The sequence below is a fragment of the Myripristis murdjan genome, chromosome 18, assembly GCF_902150065.1.
Source record: "Myripristis murdjan chromosome 18, fMyrMur1.1, whole genome shotgun sequence".
In the NCBI taxonomy this organism is placed as follows: domain Eukaryota; kingdom Metazoa; phylum Chordata; class Actinopteri; order Holocentriformes; family Holocentridae; genus Myripristis; species Myripristis murdjan.
Window position 1 is genome coordinate 7,649,498 of NC_043997.1, and position 22,068 is coordinate 7,671,565.

General features: G+C 40.7%; 1 protein-coding gene across 2 annotated transcripts in view; it reads left to right on the forward strand.

The window, feature by feature from the left end:
* Positions 1-22,068, forward strand: part of arhgap36 (Rho GTPase activating protein 36) — a 100,058-nt gene that overhangs the window by 33,578 nt on the left and 44,412 nt on the right. Inside the window, exons 1-2 of one of the 2 annotated variants that reach the window (XM_030075545.1) lie at positions 1,716-1,789; positions 20,595-20,751. In XM_030075545.1, the coding sequence (XP_029931405.1) occupies positions 20,616-20,751 (136 nt within the window). In that variant the 5' untranslated portion in view covers positions 1,716-1,789; positions 20,595-20,615. Of the gene's footprint in view, positions 1-1,715; positions 1,790-20,594; positions 20,752-22,068 lie in introns of those variants that run through there. The other variant, XM_030075544.1, reaches the window with a different exon arrangement.

A 22,068-nucleotide genomic window follows, 5' to 3' on the forward strand; every position in this document is an offset into this window, starting at 1 on the left:
TTAAATGGGAAATGTGTGTTTCACCAGTCAAACTAGGAGAGACTCCTGCGGGTGATTCTGGCATCAGGGCGGCAAACAGGCAAACGTCCCGCCTGCCGAAGTGCCCATGAGCAAGGCAGGGAGCCCCTCCAAGTTAAATGAGCTAAAGCAGGGCGTTGATGCAGCGTTTGGTTCATTCTGATGTTTGTGTTTACAGTAAAAAACGCTCTTTTGTGGCGTTTTCTTGCCTTTATGAAACAGGTGAAAGTAGAGTGGGAGATGAATGGATGAGAGTGACGTGGTGAAAATCTGAGAATGTCTTTTTTTTTACGAGTTTATTTTTTTGTTTAAAAGACTTTTTTTTTAGACTGAAAGTGAGTTCTTTGTTGGACTTTGGCCTCCTTGTCGATCAAACGTTTTAATTCTGGTCTCAGGAGGAGAGACGGAAACAGACGGAGACAAATTCATTAAAGCAAGCCGAGACGGGGCTTAGCTCACGGACTTAACCTCCCTCCACCTCCTCCTCCTCCTCCTCTATTTTCTCATCCCTCGCTCCTCTCCTCCCTGTTAACCTTTTCCCTCTCTGTCTCCTGCCGTCGTTCGCTCCCCTCCTCTCTCTCCTGTCCTTTTTATAGAGCTTTGATCCCGTCGTCTTAATCCTCCTCCCCTCAGATTCCCTTCCTCACCTCCTCACCTCCTCACCTCGCTCCTTCCTCCCCTCCTTGCCTCCTTCTCCACCTCCTTCTTTTCTTCCCTGCTTTTTTCTCCTGCCCTCTCTGCCTCCCTCCTCCATTTCCACCTCCTCTCTCCTTCCTTACCTCCTTCTCTTTGTCTCCTCCTTGCCTCCTTCTCCTAACTCATCTCCTTCTCTCCTCCCTCACTCTCCTCCTTTCCCCTTCCTCTCCTTCACCCCTACCTCATCCCTTTCTTCCCACCCTTCCTTCTCTCCTCCCTCCCTTCCTTCCTTCCTTCCTTCCTCCTCTGTTCCTTCCTCTCCTTCCTTCCTCCCATGCTTCCCTCTTTTCCCTTCCTGTCCTTCTCCCCCTTCTCTCTTCTTTCCTTCCTTCCTCCATCTCCTCCTCTCTTTCTTTCTTCCCTCCCTCTTCTCCTTATCTCCTCCTTCCCCTCCTCTCCTCCTTCCTCTCCTATCTGCTTCGTTTCTTCCCTTCTCTCCTCCCTCCCTTCCATCTTCCTCTGCTCCTTCCTCTCCCTCTGTCCTCCCTCCTTTCCATCATTCCCTCCTTTCCTTTCCTTTCCTTTCCTTTCCTTTCCTTTCCTTTCCTTTCCTTTCCCTTCCCTTCCTTCTCTCCTTTCCTTCCCTCCTGTCATCCCTTCTTTTCTCCTCCTCCTTTCTTCCCTCCCTCCCCTCACTCTTTCTCTCCTCACTCCCTTCTCTCCTCCCTCCTCTTTTTCTTTCTTCCCTCCCTCCCTTCACTCTTTCTCTCCTCACTCCTCTCTTCCCCTCCCTCTCCTCTTCCCCTCCCTCTCCTCCTCCCCTCCCTCCTCTCCTCCTCCTCTCTCTCCTCCTCCTCTCTCTCCAGTGTTTATGTTGCTCAGCTCTGGCTGCTCTCCTCAGTTTTGCCAGCCTCCTGCTTCCCTGACAGAGACACATGGTGGAGACAGACTCTCTCTCTCTCTCTCTCTCTCTCTCTCTCTCTCTCTCGCTCGCTCACTTGCTGCCTTAATCTCTGCCTCGCTCGCCCCGTCGTTCCGCTCAGAGCTGAGATGCAGTTTGTGTCCGAGGTCTGAGGAAGCCGCCGGACCTCGAGTGGATTTTAACTCGCTGACAAGTTGCACACCCCGCTGACAGGTACAGGCTGTGTGTGTGTGTGTGTGTGTGTGTGTGAGTGTGTGTGTGTGTGTGTGTGTGTAATTGCGTGCTGTGTAACTCTCATGCTTTACGAGGCTTTCGGCATCATGCTGTGTCACCGTGTTGAAGGACAAGGGATTCAGTGTCTGTGTGTGTGTGTGTGTGTGTGTGTGTGTGACATGATAAAGGTCCTATCACGGCTGAACCAGAACGGGTGATTTGGTTCTGGATCGCACAAAAGATAGATCGCTCGGCAGTTCTTATCTTAAACTTTGACTCTCTGGCTGTCAGAAGCTTGTTTAATGCTATTTCAGTGTGTGTGTGTGTGTGTGTGTGTGTGTGTGTGCTCTAACTGGAAAATGTGACCTGTTACAAAGCACCACTGACATAAAATTGTTCTAAGTGTTAAGAAATCAAAGGATATTTTTTAATGATAACAGACTTTTGTTTATTTTTCTTCAAATTTTCCAAAAACTCTTATTTGATTTATAAAGGATCAATAAAAATAAATTTGACTATTAGACTCTACTGGTTAATTAATCTGACCACACTAACACAGCTTCTGTGTGTGTGTGATGCCTTCTCCAGACTTTTGTTTCTTTTTATTTGTGTTTATTCAAAAACATTCGAACAAATGTCTTTTGTCTTAAACACTACTCATAAGTTTTTTATTTTATTTTATTTTATTTTATTTTATTTTTTACACAATTCTCTAAATCAGCTAAAATAGAGCCTTTGTGAATTTTTATGAAGCTCCTCATGAAGAGTTGTTATCTTAAACTGAACCAGAACACAAATAAGCTCAAATAAGGTCTTTTGTGTGTGTTTGGATTATAATCTGTGTTGTTTTAAGACTTAAATGTGAACTTTTGTCAGATTTTGTGTCTCTTCTCTCTGGGCACCGCTGAACACACACACACACACACACACACACATAAACATGGCTTTGGCAACATCCCACTAATCCTGTCCCATTAGTATTCATCAACTGACCCGACACTGACGGCCAAACAGCAGAGGGCCTGTGTGATCCCCTAAAACACTGTGTGTGTGTGTGTGTGTGTGTGTGTGTGTGTGTGTGTGTGTGTGTGTGTGTGTGTGTGTGTGGGAACATGCCAGCTCAGTCAGGTCTGACACAATCAGAGTTGCTGTACTGATGCAAGAAGCGCCTGTTAGCGGTGTGTGTTTATCTGTGTGTGTTTATCGTGTGTGTGTGTGTGTGTGTGTGTGTGTGTGTGTGTGTGTACTTCTTCCTTCCTTTTTCTCTCTTTATTTGTATGTTTTTCCTAATGAGTCCATCCATAACAGTCTCTGGCAGTTTGGATGTAATTCTGTGGAATGAGGATGTGAGAGATGCGGTCGCTGCGTTCACTCCTTTAAACACGACTTGTGTGTGTGTGTGTGTGTGTGTGTGTGTGTGTGTGAGAGAGAGAGAGAGAGAGAAACAGGCGAACATGTCAGATAATCAATAATAATCAATAATCACAGACCTTGAGCGCTGTGTTTACAGTTTATTGGGAAGAAAAAATGAAATGGAGCGATGCTTCAAGGCAAAACTTCAACCTGGAAACCTGGATTACAGTAAAGCACGGCTACAGATTAAGATTATGTGGTGAACTGTGATTTTTTTTTTTTTTTTTTTTTTTTTTCAGTTCATCAGCCAATCGTTTTGTTTGTGAAATCTCGAAAGATTTGACAAAGTCTGTTGGGAAGTGACCGGAGCTCAAAGTGACGTCTTCACACGTCTTCCTTATTCTCACCAGCAGCCAAAAAAAAAACAAAACAGACAAAATACACTGCAAAAACGCAAAATCTTACCAAGATTATTTGTCTTATTTCAAGTCAAAAATGTCTTATTTCTAGTCAAAATATCTCATTACACTTAAAATAAGACATGATCACCTCAGAAGTCACTTGTTTTTAGACAATTGTCTCTTGTTTCAAGTGAAAATTTGCTTGAAACAAGTGAAAATTTGCTTGTTTCATTGGCAAAATTTGTTTCTTGTTTCTCGCTAATTTTCTCGCTAATTTTCACTTATTTCAAGTGAATTTTCACTTTTTTCACTGGCAAATTTTGCCAATGAAACAAGCCAATTTTCACTTGTTTCCAGCGAATTTTCACTTGAAACAAGAGACAATTGTCTAAAAACAAGTTACTTCTGAGGTGATCATGTCTTATTTTAAGTGTAATGAGACATTTTGACTTGAAATAAGACAAATATTCTTGGTAAGATATGGAGTTTTTGCAGTGTTTTAGTTTTGAAACAATATGAACGAAGAAAAAGAAGACAAGGTTAGCATTTGTAAAGCTGTCACCTCTAAATGTTTGGCACCTTTACTCGCTAAATAACTAAAAGTCGATTATAACCAATTAATTTTCTGTTGGTTGACGAACTGATTAATTAATTATTTCAGCACTTCTGCACTAAACTTTGTTTTTCAGCGTTACGTGACACACGTGTGGTGTAGCCAAAACCGTTAAACTTCTATATTTAAGAGGAAAACTTGCACTTGTACAGCAAGTAGTGGAAAGAGTACTACAAACTGCTCCTCAAGTAGAAGTACTGTTCCTCTGCTGGTATGTGACTGCAGTAGAAGTAGAAGTACTGTTCCTCTGCTGGTATGTGACTGCGGTAGAAGTAGAAGTACTGTTCCTCTGCTGGTATGTGACTGCAGTAGAAGTACTGTTCCTCTGCTGGTATGTGACTGCAGTAGAAGTAGAAGTACTGTTCCTCTGCTGGTATCTGACTGCAGTAGAAGTAGAAGTACTGTTCCTCTGCTGGTATGTGACTGCAGTAGAAGTAGAAGTACTGTTCCTCTGCTGGTATGTGACTGCAGTAGAAGTAGAAGTAGTGCAGTAAAAATGTCCTGCAGTAAAAGTCCAAAGTGTCTCATGTCAAATGTCCTGGCAGTAAAAGTGACTGAGCTCCTTTTTCCAAACAGTAACTGTGTTAGCTGGGATCTTTTCCATGCAGTTAGAAAAGGAGGAGAGAACACGCTGCACACGACATGCTTTTAAAGGGGCATTACGCAAAATTTACTTTGGTTTTTTTCCACACTTGTTCCACATTTCTTTTACCAGCTGAGTCTAAATGGTCCTTGCCTCCATCGACCATCTGCAGTTTTCCATCGTGCAGCTTTTATTGTGAAATTTGGAAAATGACAAAACAGTAGAACCAACAAAGTAGAGGCAGCTTCCTCTTCTCATCTTTGCTGACTGAGCTTTTATTGTGTAGTGAAGGACAAAAGTCAAGCAAAAATGGACTGAAGTAAAAGTACAATTACTGACTAAAGTACACAAAAAAACTACCCAACATGAATAACTGTAGGTCTAGTTAGTTCCCTCCCCCTCTGCTGCACATTAAATGCTCCCTGGCCAGTTTATGTTTCTTAACATCGTTGATAACATCGCTAGCGTCCGTGTTTTTCCCCTGGCTTTTCCAAGATCAAACACCGGAACGCTCCACGCTTGTAATTGTGACCGAAGAGCTGGGAATTCCTGACTGAAACGCGGCTTTGACTCCCAGTTTGGCAAACGTCCAACCTGCTGAAGTGCTTTTGAAGAGTGGCTCGACTGGACGCCGATCCCTGAGACGGACGGCAAGACGACTGCATCCCCAGAATTAAAATAATAATAATTATAATAATAATAAAAGCCTCGCTGTGTGTTATTATGAATGAAAACAATAAAAAAAGGAGGAAAATGTGAGTAAAAACAAACAGCGGCTGTCATGAGCTCCGCTGAGGAACGAGGGCGAGCGGACGCATTAATCTCCGTCTTGTTTGTGGTGTTTCGGGATGAAAGGATGAAAGGCCGGGGTTAATGATGAAACGCACACGGAGGCACGAATGGGAGCCAAAAGAGAGAGAGAGAGAGAGAGAGAGAGAGAGAGAGAGAGAGAGAAAGTGAGGACGAGAGACATAGAGCTGGGAAAAGAGAGAGAGAGAGAGAGAGAGAGACTTGAGCATCTGGTAGCTTTCAGGACCTTTCTTCAAATCTATCACTTCATCAAGTAGGCAAGGGGTACAAAACACACACACACACACACACACACACACACACATTACATTACATTTAAAGCATGTAGTGAGCACTCTTATCAACAGTGACTCACTAACAGTGAATGCATCAGGAAAGTCAAATTCCTTAATTGGTAGTATTACAAAACAGCCAATTAGGAGTGCAAGGATTAAAAACAGCACATATCCACACACACACACACACACACACACACACAGATACGGTTTAATGCGGGTGCCGCATTGCACAATATGTCTCCTGTTGCTTTTATTCCTGAAACTGCAAAGACACTGCAAAAACGCAAAATCTTACCAAGATTATTTGTCTTATTTCAAGTCAAAATGTCTTATTTCTAGTCAAAATATCTCATTACACTTAAAATAAGACATGATCACCTCAGAAATAAGTTGTTTTTAGACAAATTTCACTTGTTGCAAGCGAATTTTGACTTGTTCCACTGGAAAATGACTTGAAATTACCGTAATTTCCGGACTATAAGCAGCTACTTTTTTCACACGCTTTGAACCCTTTATAGATTTTTACGGGCTAACGGCCTCCAGGGGGCGCTCTAGCAGGAAGCGCAAGAGCAAGACAGACAGGTGGAAGAGATGATGCGCCGAGGAAGACACTAGTTTGATTGTGTTTTGAACAGTCATTTTGCGCATCATGCACAACATAGATGCACACACCCTCATCATGGAAAACACACGAAGAAATGCATATGTTGCAGCTTTTAAGTTGCGTGATGAAGAGGACAGCACGAGCACAAATTCGCCTCGAGACGAAAGTGACATTGAGAGCGACAACGAAAGAGAGACTGAGAAAATGTGTGACGAAGTCATTCTGAGGCTTTTCAGTTCCCACACTGAAGAAGACGACTTCAGTGGTTTTAGTGCGCAGGAGGAAGATGAAGATAGCGATCAATGACTTTTCTGGTAGGCTGGTAGGCTGGTTATTTTTTTAACCAGCCGTGTTACTGCCGTTTTACAGGCGCTGCTCGGAAAAAAGCATTTATTTAAGTAAAAAATTTAAAAAAAATCTTTCTGTGTACCATCTTTCTGTGTAAATATCTCATGTTACAACGTGGACACCTGCGGCTTATAAAGAGGTGCGGCCTATATATGTACAAATTCTTTTTTCTTTTTAAATTTAGTTGGTGCGGCTTATATTCAGGTGCGCTCAATAGTCTGGAAATTACGGTAGACAAAATTCTTGGTAAGATTTTGAGTTTTTGCAGTGTATCGGTCATAATCCCTCCCCTCCAGTCTTGTGTCCCTCTCCTTCCCCAGGTGTGTCCAGTTTGTGTTCAGTTCAGTTCAGTTCTGTGTGTTTGTGTTTCCTGAGTCTCTGAGTTCCGGTGTGAAACCTGCCTTTAGATTATTTCTGCTCAAATCCACCTAACATCACGGTTCTGCCTTGAGTTGGGACTCGATCCCGGCTCTCTGTGGAGTGAAGGTCCGTGTGATCGACCCGTCCACGACCCCGACCGCCTCCTACAATGAGCGACTGTGTTGGTCTTTATGTTACATCACGGTGCGTCTGGCTCCAGGGTCCCGTTTGACTGGTGAAGACAGACTGATAACAGGAACAGATAACAGCTTCTGAGGCGCTAGAAGGTGCAGTGGGTGCGGATAACGTCCATTTAATGGTGTGATGACGGTCAAATCAGCTGTTTTATGATCTGAAAGGCTGAAGACTACATCTAATGACACCTCCACTGCACCAGCCTCTACACTAACACAGCTGATCGGCTTGGAAAAGAGCAAAGTGACTTCTTTTGGGCTTGGAAAAAAGCCCAAAACAAGCGACCTTACCTACCACAGTCTGACTAAGAAAGGCCACTTGCTGCTCTGTTTATACACCAGTATGAATATATATGAACGAACAGTGAAATTTCACTTTAATTTAATCGCCTTTGATCGTCATTTAATCTCTGAACATCGCTGATCTGACGTTTTAAATAAAAAAAAATAATTTTAATAACTAAAGAGACAGTGGAAATATAGGTTCCACGAGCTTACCTTGCATTTTTCGAGACATTTATTTTTTTGAGCAAATTTTCTGGTATTTGTTCTGCCAATTTTCTGGTAATTTTCTTTATTATTTATTTTATTTTATTTTATTTTATTTTATTTTCCTGACATTAATTATAGTTACTTAATGCTTACTTTCTGATTTTTTTTTTTTTTTTTTTTTGCCAATTTTTGGCTTTTGGCTTATTTTTGCTAATGCCCCCCCCCCCCCTCCCCCCCCCCCCCCTTTTTTTTTTAGGTTTTTTTTTTTTTTTCTGATTTTGCACTACAATCCCAGTTTTTTTTTTTTTTTTTTTTTGTAATTTTTGGGCATTATTTTTTGGCAATACTTTTACTTACATTCCTGTATTTTTTTATTTGTTTATTTATTTATTTACATATTATATTGTTATTATATTATTATTATTACATATTATATTATATTTGCAGATTTTTTTTTTTTTTTTTTTTTTTTTTTTGGCTTTGAGAGAAATCAAGTGAATCTGCTTATCTGTTTATACACCAGTATGAATATTTATGAATTTATTTGGATTGGATTTCACAAGCAGTCATTTAAAAAAAAAAAAAAAAAAAAAAAAACAGCCTACTGTAACTTGTCAATCTTACATTTTTATGTTTAACATCTTAAGAACTTGAACCAAACACACTGACCAACTAAGAATGAAGAATGAAAGGATAAATGAGTGAAAGTGAAAGTTGAGAAGCTGCTTATAATAAACTAGAAAAGCAATTATATCAGTCAGTGTAAATGTTGTCTGGTGCATTCATGGCTCTGACAGCAGGAACCGATATTTGACAACTTGGATGGAGCTCAAACTTTTTAGAAACAAGCTCCAAAAAACACAACCACCAGCTACCAACGTTTGTAAGAGTCTTCACCGAGAAACAAGCCCACAGTCACTTATAATGAGTGGATTTGGCAACGAGGCCTTGAATCCGTCTCGAGGGAGGGAAGCCGACCTCAACCGCTGCATTTCAGGCCGCTCAGAAAGTCAGGATTTCCAGATTTCCAGGATTTCCGACTGGGGAAAAAGCCGGTCAGTCGCCAGTGTGAGATGTCATGCCAACATGGCAACCCGCGGGGAGCATCGCTGAGTCACATCTGCCACATGGCATGTCAGCAAAACATGTTTGTTGTTCCTGGCAGAGACAAATTAATCACCAAACCACAGCGTTGGGTTAAAAAGGCGAGAAGCTCTAATGACTTTCCAACAGCGTGGTGGCGTTATTTATGTCGTCTTTTCCCGCTCTGAGACGCTCGGCCGGCGGAAGTCGTAAACACCCGGGAGGAATTTCCCCCGCCTCTGAGTTTGTGTGGAACGCGGCAGAAGAATTAGCGGCGAGCGGGGCGCCTCACGCTTCCTGCTAAAAAGTGATCCGTGCCGGCCGACATGCAGCACGTCCTGCGCCCGCTGGGAATCACACACTCTCACACACTCCCTGCGTTCCAAATCGCATACTTATACTTTTTACTTTTAGTATGTTCTGCAGCTGCCCTTACAAAGTATGTAGTTTAGTATGAAATATGCATGCCAATTCTTTTTTTTCCCCTACTAAATAGTATGGTAGTATGAATATTGGAACGCAGGGACTGTCTCACTTTAAGGTGACATTTCGGTGCTTGGTCTTCATCAGGTCATAGAAAGCCACCCTAAACTGTATTTTAGTGTTTTTCTGCACCTGCTGAGGGGAAGTCACTCCACACCAGGAGGGGGCAGCAGGAAAAGAAGCAGGAAAAAGTGAGAAAACCCAACTGGCAGGTCGCTAAAAAAACAAAAAACAAAATCTGTGCTCTGTTGGGCTCAGACGGGAGCTGAGCATCAGAGCGAATCCGGATTGCTGTCCCGTCATCTCACCCTGCAGGGCTGGCAGGTGGGACGCGTCACACACACTCACGGCGACGCTGGGCTCTCGGCTCTCGGCTCGGTGCGTCAGGAGCTTCAGATGAGGAAAGAGAAAAGTCTCCCCGCCTGATAAAAGTGCCGGTAAATGACGTGTGGTGATGTGAACCAGAGAGGGAGCGCAGGAAATGAGCTCAAACTCCAATCACCGCTTCGGCTGTCCTTTAATGCAACAAGGCTCTGTGACTGTGTGTGTGTGTGTGTGTGTGTGTGTGTGTGTGTGCGTGTGTGTGTGTGTGTGTGTGTGTGAACCCCTGTCCTCTCCCTGCGTGGTTTCTCTCTCATGTGGTTTGAATTGTCTGACTTCCTGGTTCCTGGCATTGACTGGAGCCCACCGGGCAGGGAGAGAGAGAGAGAGAGAGAGAGAGAGAGAGGAGGGGGGAGAACATACTGAAGGTGTGGATGGAGGGATGAGTGTGTGTGTGTGTGTGTGTGTGTGTGTGTGTGTGTGCGCACTGTAAACTGACTAGAGAAACACACACAGCAGTCAGACTCTGACTCTCAGTGTGTTTCACTCTCTGTGCAGTTTTTCTAGGACAGTGGTTTCCAACATGGGGTGCGGGGACCCCGAGGGGTCCTTGAGGGTCTTCCAGCAAAATAAGGAAAAGTTTAATTTCACTTTAATTTAATCGCCTTTGAAAGTCATTTAATCTCTGAGCATCGCTGAGCTGACGTTTTAAATAAAAAATCATTTTAATAACTAAAGAGTCAGTGGAAATATAGGTCCCAGCTTACCTTACTGTTTTTTTTTTTTTTTTTTTTTTTTTTTTGAGCATATTATCTGGTATTTGTTCTGCCAATTTACTGGTAATTTTCTTTACCATTTATTTATTTATTTCTATATTTATTTTATTTTCCTAGCATTAATTATAGTTACTTTCTGATCTTTTTTTATGCCAATTTTTGGCTTAAATTCACATCATTTGTTTTTGCTAATTCTCTCTCTTTTTTAAAGTTTTTTTTTTTTGTTAATTTTGTTAAAGTTTTGGTAATTTTTGGCAGTATTTTTTGTCAATATTTTTACTTACATTCCTGTATTATTATTATTTTTATTTATTTTTTATTTATTTCTTTACATATTATTCCTTTATATATTCTTGCACTAAATTTCCAATAAATTTGCAGATTTTTTTTTTTTTTTTTTGAGAGAAATCAAGTGAATCTGCTCAGGTTTCAAAGGGTTAATTGACTTATTTTAGTTATTGTAATATTATGTTTTAATCTCACCACTTTGAATAGCTCTCTCAAGTATCATCAGAGTGTATCTACAAATCTGTATCTAGAACAGAATCATCACTCACTCACACACACACACACACACACACACACACAGAGTCAGAACACACACCTTGTAATCGATCTGAAAGCCATGTGCATCACACGGCTTTCAGCTTTCAAACATGACGCATTTCCAATTCCTCATGTCCCGTTTCTGTTGTTTGGGGCCGTGAAATCTCAGAGGTGTGACCTCCGACCTGTAACCCCAGCCCGGCTCTGATTGGTCAGGCGGGTCGGGGCGATGACGGCAAACAGGAAACAGTCGCTCACATCGCAGGAGAAACCCAACCAAAGCGCCTGAGGGCTCTGTGCCACGTTCCATCGCATTTTTCCTCAAAAGCCGCCTCGTAAATCAATGTGGAACGACGCAGAGACGAAATTATGTCGAAACAGATGCTCCCCGTGATGGATATTTTCCTTTGTGACCAACACAAACATGTAGATCCTCCATTTAAAACAAACAAAAAAAAAAATAGCGGGGCAGACAATTAGATGAAATGAGATATTTCATATACCCTAAGTTTCTGTAAATAGAGCGAGCCCGAGTCGTCATGACACCCGTCCCAAATGTCACCTCTTACCCTTTACGTTGCAGACGTTTATAGCCTCTCCCGCTGAACCTTGTCATTGCGAGACAATGGGAGAAACCCGCTTTTGAAAACTCAGCCGGGGCCCCACAAACCTCCGAGGGCAGCGCTCATCCAATTTGGCCGCGCTCTATTTGTATGGTTACGTTTAGCATAAAGGCCAAAGCAATTTTCCCCAATCACGCTGTGCTATGTGGGCTGGGGCCACTCGAGCGTAGACGTGACACACACACACACACACACACACACACACACAGACAGCACACAGAGCCAGGCAGTCATAGTAAATAACTATGAAAGGTTACAGTGAGTTGGAGTCAGAGTGATTTCACAGTGAGGGGTTCAAGGCTTGAGGCTGATTGAGTACAATAGAGTAATTACATAAAGGCATGTACACACACACACACACACCCACACACACACACACACACACTGGTGCATACTCAAAGTTTAGGCCTGTAAAATGACTTCTCTCTCGTTTTAAATGTTAAAAAATCGACGTTCAGATTCAGCGATCAGGCTACGGAAGCCCATTCATGCCAAAAAAACAAAGCAAAACCAAACAAAACTCATCTTTAATGTGCTTTTTTCCCTTCACAGTTATGACTTCTGCACTCAGAATTGTCAGTTCCACGTTATTATTATTATTATTATTATTATTATGTTTTTAAATCACATTTGTGACTCTATAACAGATAAAGTTGTTTTGTCTAATTCAGGTGTGTCTTAAATCTTGTTTTCACGTCTTCTTTAATTTTATTTAAAGCTCTCTGAATGGCCTTGTGTCTGAAAGGCTCCGTACAAATAAACTCTGTTCAGTTTCTTTTCTGCAATTCTGAGATTAAAACACAGAGTTTTGACTTTTTTTATGGCAGCTCTCCGTGTGGAATTATGACTTTTTTGAGTGTAGAAGTAAGAATACTGACTTTCTTTTTTTATTATATTTTTTAATTTTGTTTGGGGGAGGGCAGGATTTGGGACTTTATTTGTATTATTATGTATGTACCAAAATTGAAAATTAAAAAAACACAATATTTCAAAAAGAATACTAACTTCTTTCTATTACAGTTTTAATGTTTTTTTTTTTTTTTTTTTTTTGCAATCAAAAACAAAGTTTTCTACCGGCTTCCATGTTCATGCCGCACCGTGTGCTCACTGTATAAAGAAGCTGAGACACTAACACACTAACTTCCACTTTATCATGCCATTTTCCTGTAATAATGTGTGTGTGAGAGCGATAGAGAGCGTGCAAACGTTAGTCGACATGCAGGATGCAGGCTGTAAAAAGTCGGTCGCAACTGCAAGAAAAAAAAGTCTGAATTCTGAGATACAAAGTCACAGAAAAAAATGAAGAAAAATTTTAAGTTACAGAATCACAACGGTGAGAAAATAAAAGAATAATGAGTTCAAAAGTCGCAACTGAGAGAAGGAAAAAGTCAGAATTATAAGACTTCAAGTCACAATTATGAGGAAAAAAACAAGCAAACAAACACAAGTGAGACATTTTTATTGTTTTATGTTTTATGGCGAGAGTAGACCTCCATAGATATGAGAGGACAGTAAGTTATAAGGTTAAATTTATAAGCTCTGGTGAAATTTAAACCACCCACTGAGGTTTAACTCAACCATCAAATCTAATTCTGAGAGACGTTTGTCCGACTGAAACTCCACCCTGCCAGAAACGCTCTGCTCGGGTGTTTCAGAGTGTGTCAGCGCCAGCAAGCAGACAGCTGAGACTCATACCCAGCTGGCATTCAACCGACGTTCAACATTGAAATATAATTTAAAAGATGTCAGTTGTTGTTTCTACATTGAAACAATGTTGAAATAATATATAAAGCTAACAATTGCGGAAACGTTGACAACCTATCAATAAATCAACGTTGAAATTTTAACAAGATCTGTATGTTGATTCAACCTATTGGCCTCTTCCATGTTCTATCCTGAAATTATCATTACCCAGCTGGCATTTTAACATTTATTCAACACTGAATCAACATCATAACTCATGGGGGAATCAATGTTGAATTTGGTTTTGATTTTGCAAAGCGAATCAACGTTGATATTGTGATGTTGTTTCAATGTCTTAAGACATTGAAACTTGTGATGTTAATTCTTAATTCAATATTAATTCACTGTTGTGCCTTCAACATTAGTTCACTCATGTTGAAACGTAAGACATTGAAACAACATCACAATATCAACGTTGATTCGCTTTGCAAAATCAAAACCAAATTCAACATTGATTCACCCATGAGTTATGATGCTGATTCAGTGTTGAATAAATGTTAAAATGCCAGCTGGGTAATGACTCATAACGTTCATCAGATATAAAGCCTGGAATGACCGGTGGATTTTATTAGAATAAGAAGATGATTTCTGGTTCATTTTATTTAAGGTAACAGTTTTAAACTAAAGCAAATATCCCACCGGCCCAAGAATACCACCGTACCATTCAGCCGAACTGCTGACTTTGTATCCGGTGACGCTGCAGGTTTGGGTTTTATCGTCTTTGGCTTCAAGGGAGATTTGTTCATCCTCAAAAAAAAAAAAAAAAAAAAAAAAAAAAAAAACATCCCTGACTAAACTCCTAAATTCAGCGGAGTTTCCCTTTTCCCTTTTCTTGTGGATTTGGGAGCTGATTGATTTAGTGGCCGTCGTGCAGCATTCCTCAGGGTTAATCCACGGTGTGTGTGTGTGTGTGTGTATATGTGTGTGTGTGTGTGTGTCTCTAGTGCTTTCATCACACACACACATGGATGCAACACATTCTTGCCTGATAGGGTGAGCGGGTCGTGAAAACGGAGCCCAGATCAGTTTTTGGTCTGTTCCTTGTTAACCTGCGGCCGCTGCAGCCCTTCATCAAAGACTCCCTTTACTCTTTCACTTCACTCCTAATACCTCTCTCTCTCTCTCTCTCTCTCTCTCTCTCTAATTTGATTTTACAACCCTCCTCCTCCCTCCTTTGCTCTCCTTATTTATTATTCCGTCCTCTCTCTGTTCTTGGTGTTGCCGCTGCTCTTCATCTGCTCGGTTTTCCACCAGGATCCGTTAGAAACTGCATGAGTGAGCGTCTTCACACTAATAGACGACACTCTGGCTCTATTTTATCGCTCCTGAACTCTCAAAAACAACTTTTTTTTTTTTTTTTCCAAAATATGGATGTGACTTTGCGTGCCTCACCAGTGGCCGACCAGCCGCATCAGGATGTTGAAAGGACACAAATCAAATCAAATCAAATCAAATCAAATCATGTTTACTGGTCAGTTCACAGTGTGCGTTTCTGAATTCACTCTGCTGCAAATGACAATGGTGAAAATGGTATTGAACCTCTTGTTTCACTCTGGGAAAGTTGATAAAATGGTCTTCCTTTTAAAATGGTGATTTAACCCTATAAAGCCATTTGTATCATATATGATACACGTTTTTAATTCCGTTTTTCATTTTCAGTTTAATCAATACTTGACCAAAATACTGTTGTATACCTTTGAACACTTCCCCTGTTCACCCTGGACCATACCACTGGCACTTCAAGTACATATCATATATCATACAACAGAAAGGTCGTGTAATAACATATTTTTTGATTTTTTTTTTTTTTTTTAATATATATATATTGTTATAGGACTAAATAAAGGGTTCAGTTTCAAAAAATTGGAAATTTCTGCCAATTCTTTCATAGTTCAGGCTTTATAGGGTTAAAGTGCATGGCCTCAAGGAGTTTATACAAATTTCAGCAATCAGTGAGACATTTAGGATGCCTTAGGAAGTGATACTGAGTGAAATATTCAAACCCAAGATGTTGTTGTTTTATGGCTGCAGAGAAGATCTACATGTCTCGTGCATCATTTTAGACAAATTCCCCTGGAATCCAGCAGGACATATTTGGTGTCTTTGGAAACCTCGGGATCTCCACTAGAATTTAAAATCAAATTCTGTGGGTCTGAACAAAGCTCAGTTGCTCTGCATGCATTTGTGATGATGAACCCACCAATGGGACGGTTTAAGTCTTCAAAAGGGTTAATATATGACCGCTACAGCAAATAAAACATGAAAAAAAAAACAACAAAAAAACTCTGATGGTCGTGATTTTGAGCTGAAACTGCAATGATCTCCATGGAGAAACCAGATCATTGCCAACTGAGCATATTTTAAGTTATTCCAATACATACAGCAAATTACAACTAATGCAGTTTCACTTGTGTCATGATTTTATTCATGATTAAGTTTAAATCACGTGAAACGAGGCAGAAGGAGGCAGATCAGCCACCAGGATCAAGAAAATGACTCTTGATTCAAGAAATTTCTGGAAACAAGTGGGATTATCTCATCCCACAGGCAGTTTTTTTTTTATCTTGTTCGAAGAAAAACAAGATTTGAACACTGAAGATGACACTAAATGACTTCTTAGGGATTTTTTAATTTTATTTATTATTATTATTATTATTATTTTTTTTTTGCAGTATACACTACTCACAAAAAGTTAGGGATATTTGGCTTTTGGGTGAAATTTATGGAAAATATAAAAAGTTCACGCTACAGTGATATTATATCATGAAAGTAGGGCATTTAAGTAGAAGCATACACTGGTGATTTCCTCATCTCAAACAATTTCTTGAAACAAAAGCCAACAACAGTGGTGGATATACCACAACAAAAAATGTCAGTGTCAATAACTTGTCATGTGCCCTTGAGCATCAATTACAGCTTGACAACAACGTCTCATGCTGTTCACAAGTCGACTTATTGTCTGCTGAGGCATGGCATCCCACTCTTCTTGAAGGGCGGCCCTCAGGACATTGAGGTTCTGGGGTACAGAGCTCCGAGCCTCTACACGGCGACTCAGCTGATCCCATAGGTTTTCTATGGGATTCAGGTCTGGAGAAAGTGCAGGCCACTCCATTTGAGGTACCCCAGTCTCCAGCAGCCGTTCCCTAATGATACGACCTCGATGAGCTGGAGCATCAAACACCTGATGTGAATTTTGCCGTTAAACTCCTTGTTAGAGAACAGCAACTTGTGCAAAAAGTACTGAAACACTGAACAGTTGGACATGTGCATTCAAAAGTTTACAGAAGGTCACATTAAGTTCACCTGTAAAGGTTATAATGCATTTTAGGTTCATCCTGAAATTTCACCCGAAAGCCGAATATCCCTAACTTTTTGTGAGTAGTGTATGTCTCTTATCAAAACCCTGCTGGACAATTTTGGTGCTGAATCACAGGCGTCTAGAGAAACCAGAGAAGAGTCCGTGTAGATCTCCACTCCCCGTCAACCGACCTGATGAAGGCTGCCTGAAGCGAGCAGATATTTTCTCCTCCTCTTCCTCTCTTTCCAAAGTTTATATCTCGGAGACGCCAGTGTTGACGGAAAAAGTGAGAGGCTGCTCCTCTTTGCGTGTCCCTCTTCTTGTGACTTGCAGTGGAAAAGATGCACTGTGGTGTGTGTGTGTGTGTGTGTGTGTGTGTGTGTGTTGTGTTCCTGACCGCGCTGAAAGCTCAGGATGTTTTGGCTCAAGCGGTGCCAAGTTAAACATATTTCAACTTTTAACAAAAGAGCACTTGGTTTTAAAGGACTTTTCAATAACAACAGGGACATCAAGCAGCACTTTGCCCGAGCATCTGTGTTGGTCTGAAAAACAAAAACCAAGCGTACCTCATGGGCGGAGGGTCCTAACACGGGCTTGTTCTGCCGCTGGAGGATGTTGGGAAATGTTTTAATTTTTAATGCACCAACAATAGCACTTTCCAAATGTATCTGTCTATGTTTTGCATGGCAGCGCTTCTGTCACTGATGAATGGATTTCACAAGCCCCCGGAGCCCTGGGATAAACAGTGGAGCATGGGAGTGTGTGTGTGTGTGTGTGTGTGTGTGTGTGTGTGTGTGTGTACTTGCTTTATAGTGAGGACCAGAACACTTTTTTAACCAACAGAGTGGGCACATTTTTTGGAAGTGAGGACATTTTGGCCGAGCTTCACAACTACAAAGGCAAATTCTGGCTCATTGGTTAAAGTTAGGGTAAGGGTTTGGAAATCTTTAGATTAGGGTTAGGTAAGGGTTTGGATTAAGGTTAGGTTAAGAGTTTGGGTTAAGGTTAGGGTAAGGGTTAACAGTAGTGTAAGGGATTGGGTTAGTATTAGGTAAGGGTTTGGATTAGGGTTAGGTTAAGAGTTTGGGTTAAGATTAGAGTTAGGTAAGGGATTGGGTTAAGGGTAAGGTAAATGTTTGGATTAGAGTTATGTTAAGAGTTTGGGTTAAGGTTAGAGTTAGGTAAAGGATTGGGTTAAGGTTAAGGTAAATGTTTGGATTAGGGTTAGGTTAAGAGTTTGGGTTAAGATTAGAGTTAGGTAAGGGATTGGGTTAAGGTTAAGGTAAATGTTTGGATTAGGGTTAGGTTAAGAGTTTGGGTTAAGATTAGAGTTAGGTAAGGGATTGGGTTATGGGTAAGGTAAATGTTTGGATTAGAGTTAGGTTAAGTGTTTGGACTAAGGTTAGAGTAAGGGTTGGGGTTAGGTTAAGTGTTTGGATTAGGGTTAGGTTAAGAGTTTGGACTAAGGTTAGAGTTAGGTAAGGGATTGGGTTAAGGTTAAGGTAAATGTTTGGATTAGAGTTAGGTTAAGTGTTTGGACTAAGGTTAAAGTAAGGGTTAGGGTTAGGTTAAGAGTTTGGGTTAAGATTAGAGTTAGGTAAGGGATTGGGTTAAGGTTAAGGTAAATGTTTGGATTAGGGTTAGGTTAAGGGTTTGGATCAGGAATGTGTTGGTTAGAGTTGAGATTAGGGAGAGGCTGTAAAAAAAAAAAATGAATGGAGGTCAATATAATGTCCTCACAAAGATAGAAGTACAATAATGTGTGTGTGTGTGTGTGTGTGTGTGTGTGTGTGTGTGTGTGTGTGTGTGCAATAAATGTCTTCAACAGTGTGCTGCAGAGTGTACCGTCTGGCCCAAACTGAACCCTGCAGCCTGCACTTTAAATCCTCTCAGATACTTGAACTCACACCAAACAAAGTGAAAAGTCTGTGGCTGCAGAGTACACAGGTGACATTTAGAGGAAATGTGAGGCAGTAAGACGTTTGGGCAAGAAAATATGAACAGGAGCGTCGTTTTGTTAACAAAAGAAGATATCAATAAAAACGGAGGCCGCTGCACTGGGTTAACTTCCACAATCCGTTAGTTTTATTCTGAAATTTTATTCTAAGCCAGTCGAATGACCTCTGCAAACAGTTTAAGTTTTGTTTTGTCCCTGAGGGGCTGTTGGTATTGCAGCATAAAAACAAAGATGACATCACATCAGAAAGAGGAACACACACTCAACGAACAGGCCTAATCATCAGAGCAGCAATCAGATCAACACCGTGACGACTGATCCCGTCATCTCCAAACGTAAAGTACGACCATTACAATCAAAACACAGCGATGGCACCGACAACATAATCAGAAATCAGCGTTAACATCATCTGACAAGTACGTCGTGATGGGCTGGGGACTGAAATTTGGCTCGATGCAGCTGCTCATGGGATGAGATCCAGGCGCTCCAAATATCAGGAAATGTGACAACGAGGAAGGAAATATGAAAAAACCTTTATTGTAGTGGCTAAATGATTAAAAAAAAAGCCAACATGTTTCGACCGCTGAGGTTCCTAAAGCCCTGACGAAGACCTTCACTGGCTTCTTTAACAGTTTAGTCACCACAATAAAGGCTTTTTAATATTTCCTTCCTCAATATCCTTCCTAAAGCACTTAGTTTTCCCTGTTTCTAAGATCTTTGTATGTCCATATAGAGCAACTAGTAATTTTTTTCCCTGCTTAACTTCCATTCAAACTTCAGTTCTTGTTTTTTATTCAAACTAGGTATAAAAAATAATAGATAATCCCACTTCTTTCTGATGATAATGAACTTGTTTCCAGAATATTCTTGAATCAAGTGTCATTTTCTTGATCCTAGTGGGCTGATCTGCCTTATTCTGCCTTGTTTCAACACATTGATACTTGCTCCCAGAAAAAAAAAAAAAAAAAAATCCTGAAACAAGAGAAATTGCACTGGAAAGGGTTAGGGTTAGGGTTAGTGGGATTACCTTTAACTCACTGACAGATTGTTTTGTTTTTTTTACCTTTTAGAAAAAAAGATGAGGGTAAATGGCTTGTAAAGATGGAGTTTTTTTTGCAGTACACATTGGTTCTTTACATAACTTAATGCTGCATACTCAACAGTCAGCATTCAGACCGTAAATAATAACAAAACGTGACATTTTCGGTCCTTTTTTTGTTCCGTCAAGCGAAGAAAACTTGTAGGCTAAAACTAAACCCATATGTTGAGCTGTAAATCAAGAGACGGAGAAGTGTTTGGGTGGGAACCTGACCGACTCAACTGGTTAGAGGACGGGACACGGATACACTCTTCACTGTTTTCACCGTCACCGTGAGAAACCGCATTTTGTAACAGCAAAGGTTTTGCCTGAGGACAGATGTGTAGAAATTCCCCCGGCTTTCCCTGCACACCTGGGAGCCTCTCGGTACGACCAACACATGGCATTAACGAGAAAAGGTCATGTGTTCTCAGAAAAACAAAACAAAACAAAAAAAAAAAAAACAACTTAATCAACTTTAACAACTTTATCTTTAAGAATTAAGGTTAAAAAATCGCACTAATAAGAGCCGGTAAACCTTAAATGAGAGGTAAAGATAAAGAAAGGGAGAGATTTGAGGACATGTGCGTCACCGTAACTGAATAAGTGAATTTAGAGCGAGAGGCTTTTTTTTCCTTTAAAGAACTTGATGGTTGGTTGATAATGTGTGGCTGATTGCAGGTCACATGATGTATATAGAGTTACTGCACGGCCTTTTTGGCTTTGGGGGGGGTTCAGTTTAATGATGGGAGACCGGTTTGGATCAAAGGACGACTGGTGATTGTGATTAATGTGCGCATGTCTGTCTGTTCCTTTGTTTTTTGTTTTTTTTTCCGCTAACCTGCGTCTCGTCCCGGCCAGGGGGACCACACGTGGGCGACCATGTTGGGTCAGAGTGTGCGGTTGCAGCCGGTGCCCATCCAGAGCCTGTCGGAGCTGGAGCGAGCCAGGCTGCAGGAGGTGGCCTTGTACCACCTGGAGGAGAGGGACCTGGACTTCAAGATCAGCATCCCCAGAGGTACAGGCCGAGTGGCTGTGATGCTGTTTGTAAAGGAGCATTTCACCTCAAAATGTTGGTGAAGGTTGAATGAGCACGTATCCACACTCACACTCACACAAGGTGGTGGGAGATATTCGTTCAAATGAGACCTTCACGGGGGCAGGATTGTTTTTTGCTAATGTCAATATGACCCGAGTCGACACATTAATAATAATAATAATAATAATAATAATAATAATAATAATAAAACTTTATTCGTATAGCACCTTTCATACAAGAATTGCAGCTCAAAGTGCTTCACAATAAAAAGAAGAACATTTGAAAACACATTAAATAAAACATTAAAAAGAATAAAACACAGCACAGGGTGGAATTAAAAAGAAAAGGCTAAAAATTGAAATAAAATGTGAAATAAAACAAAAGATGCAAATAAAATAATAAAAGACAACAGTGTCTTATTATTTCAAAACAATCAATTTGTAGCCGACCAGTCAATGAGAAACTGCATGTCCTGAAAATAACACGTAATGTAGAATTACACAAAGCAGAAGAGCCAAATCCAGCAGATATACAGCAGACAGATTTGCCATTTACCGCCCAGAAGAAAATAAAATAATTGCTCTTTCCTAATTTCTTGAAAATTTCTCACCTTTTGCTTTTGTTGGCAGCATGTTTACTAAACTAAAATAACAAAGCAACTATCCTGCTGGTGTTTCCTTTACTTTTGGTTCAGGTTTGTGCTGCTAGGTCTAATTAATTTATCATAATTTGTCATTAATCATTACTTGGCCAGGTCCCCTTGAAAAAGAGATCTTTGATCTCAATGGGACTAACCTGGTTAAATAAAGGCTGTAATAATAATAATAATAATAACTTTATCAATTTACATATCAAAGAAGCATCTCATTTTGCTTATTATACATAGCTGACAATAATTGGATGCAACTATTTCAATTAAAAATAATGACATTTTGATTTGAAAATTAAGATATGCGTTATGTGAGCTGTCTTCAAAACATCATTAGGGTCTTGGAATTGTTCCTTTAAAGGATCAGTTCACCCAAAACATAAATATTTTCCCACTTACACCATGTGCAGTCTGTCCATCCATCCAGATAGTTTCTGTGTGATTTGGTGAAGTTTCCCGTCTGTGTCCCTTCACTTCAACACCGTGGAGCTGGATGACTTTTGTTTTGTGGAGCTCAAACCATCAAAAGTTTACACGTCCCACCCAAATGAGTATGAAACGGAAGTGGATAGAAACAGTTTCCTTGAGGAGAGACAGACTGGAAACCTCAACAAATCACGCAGGAACTGTCTGTAAGTAGGACGACA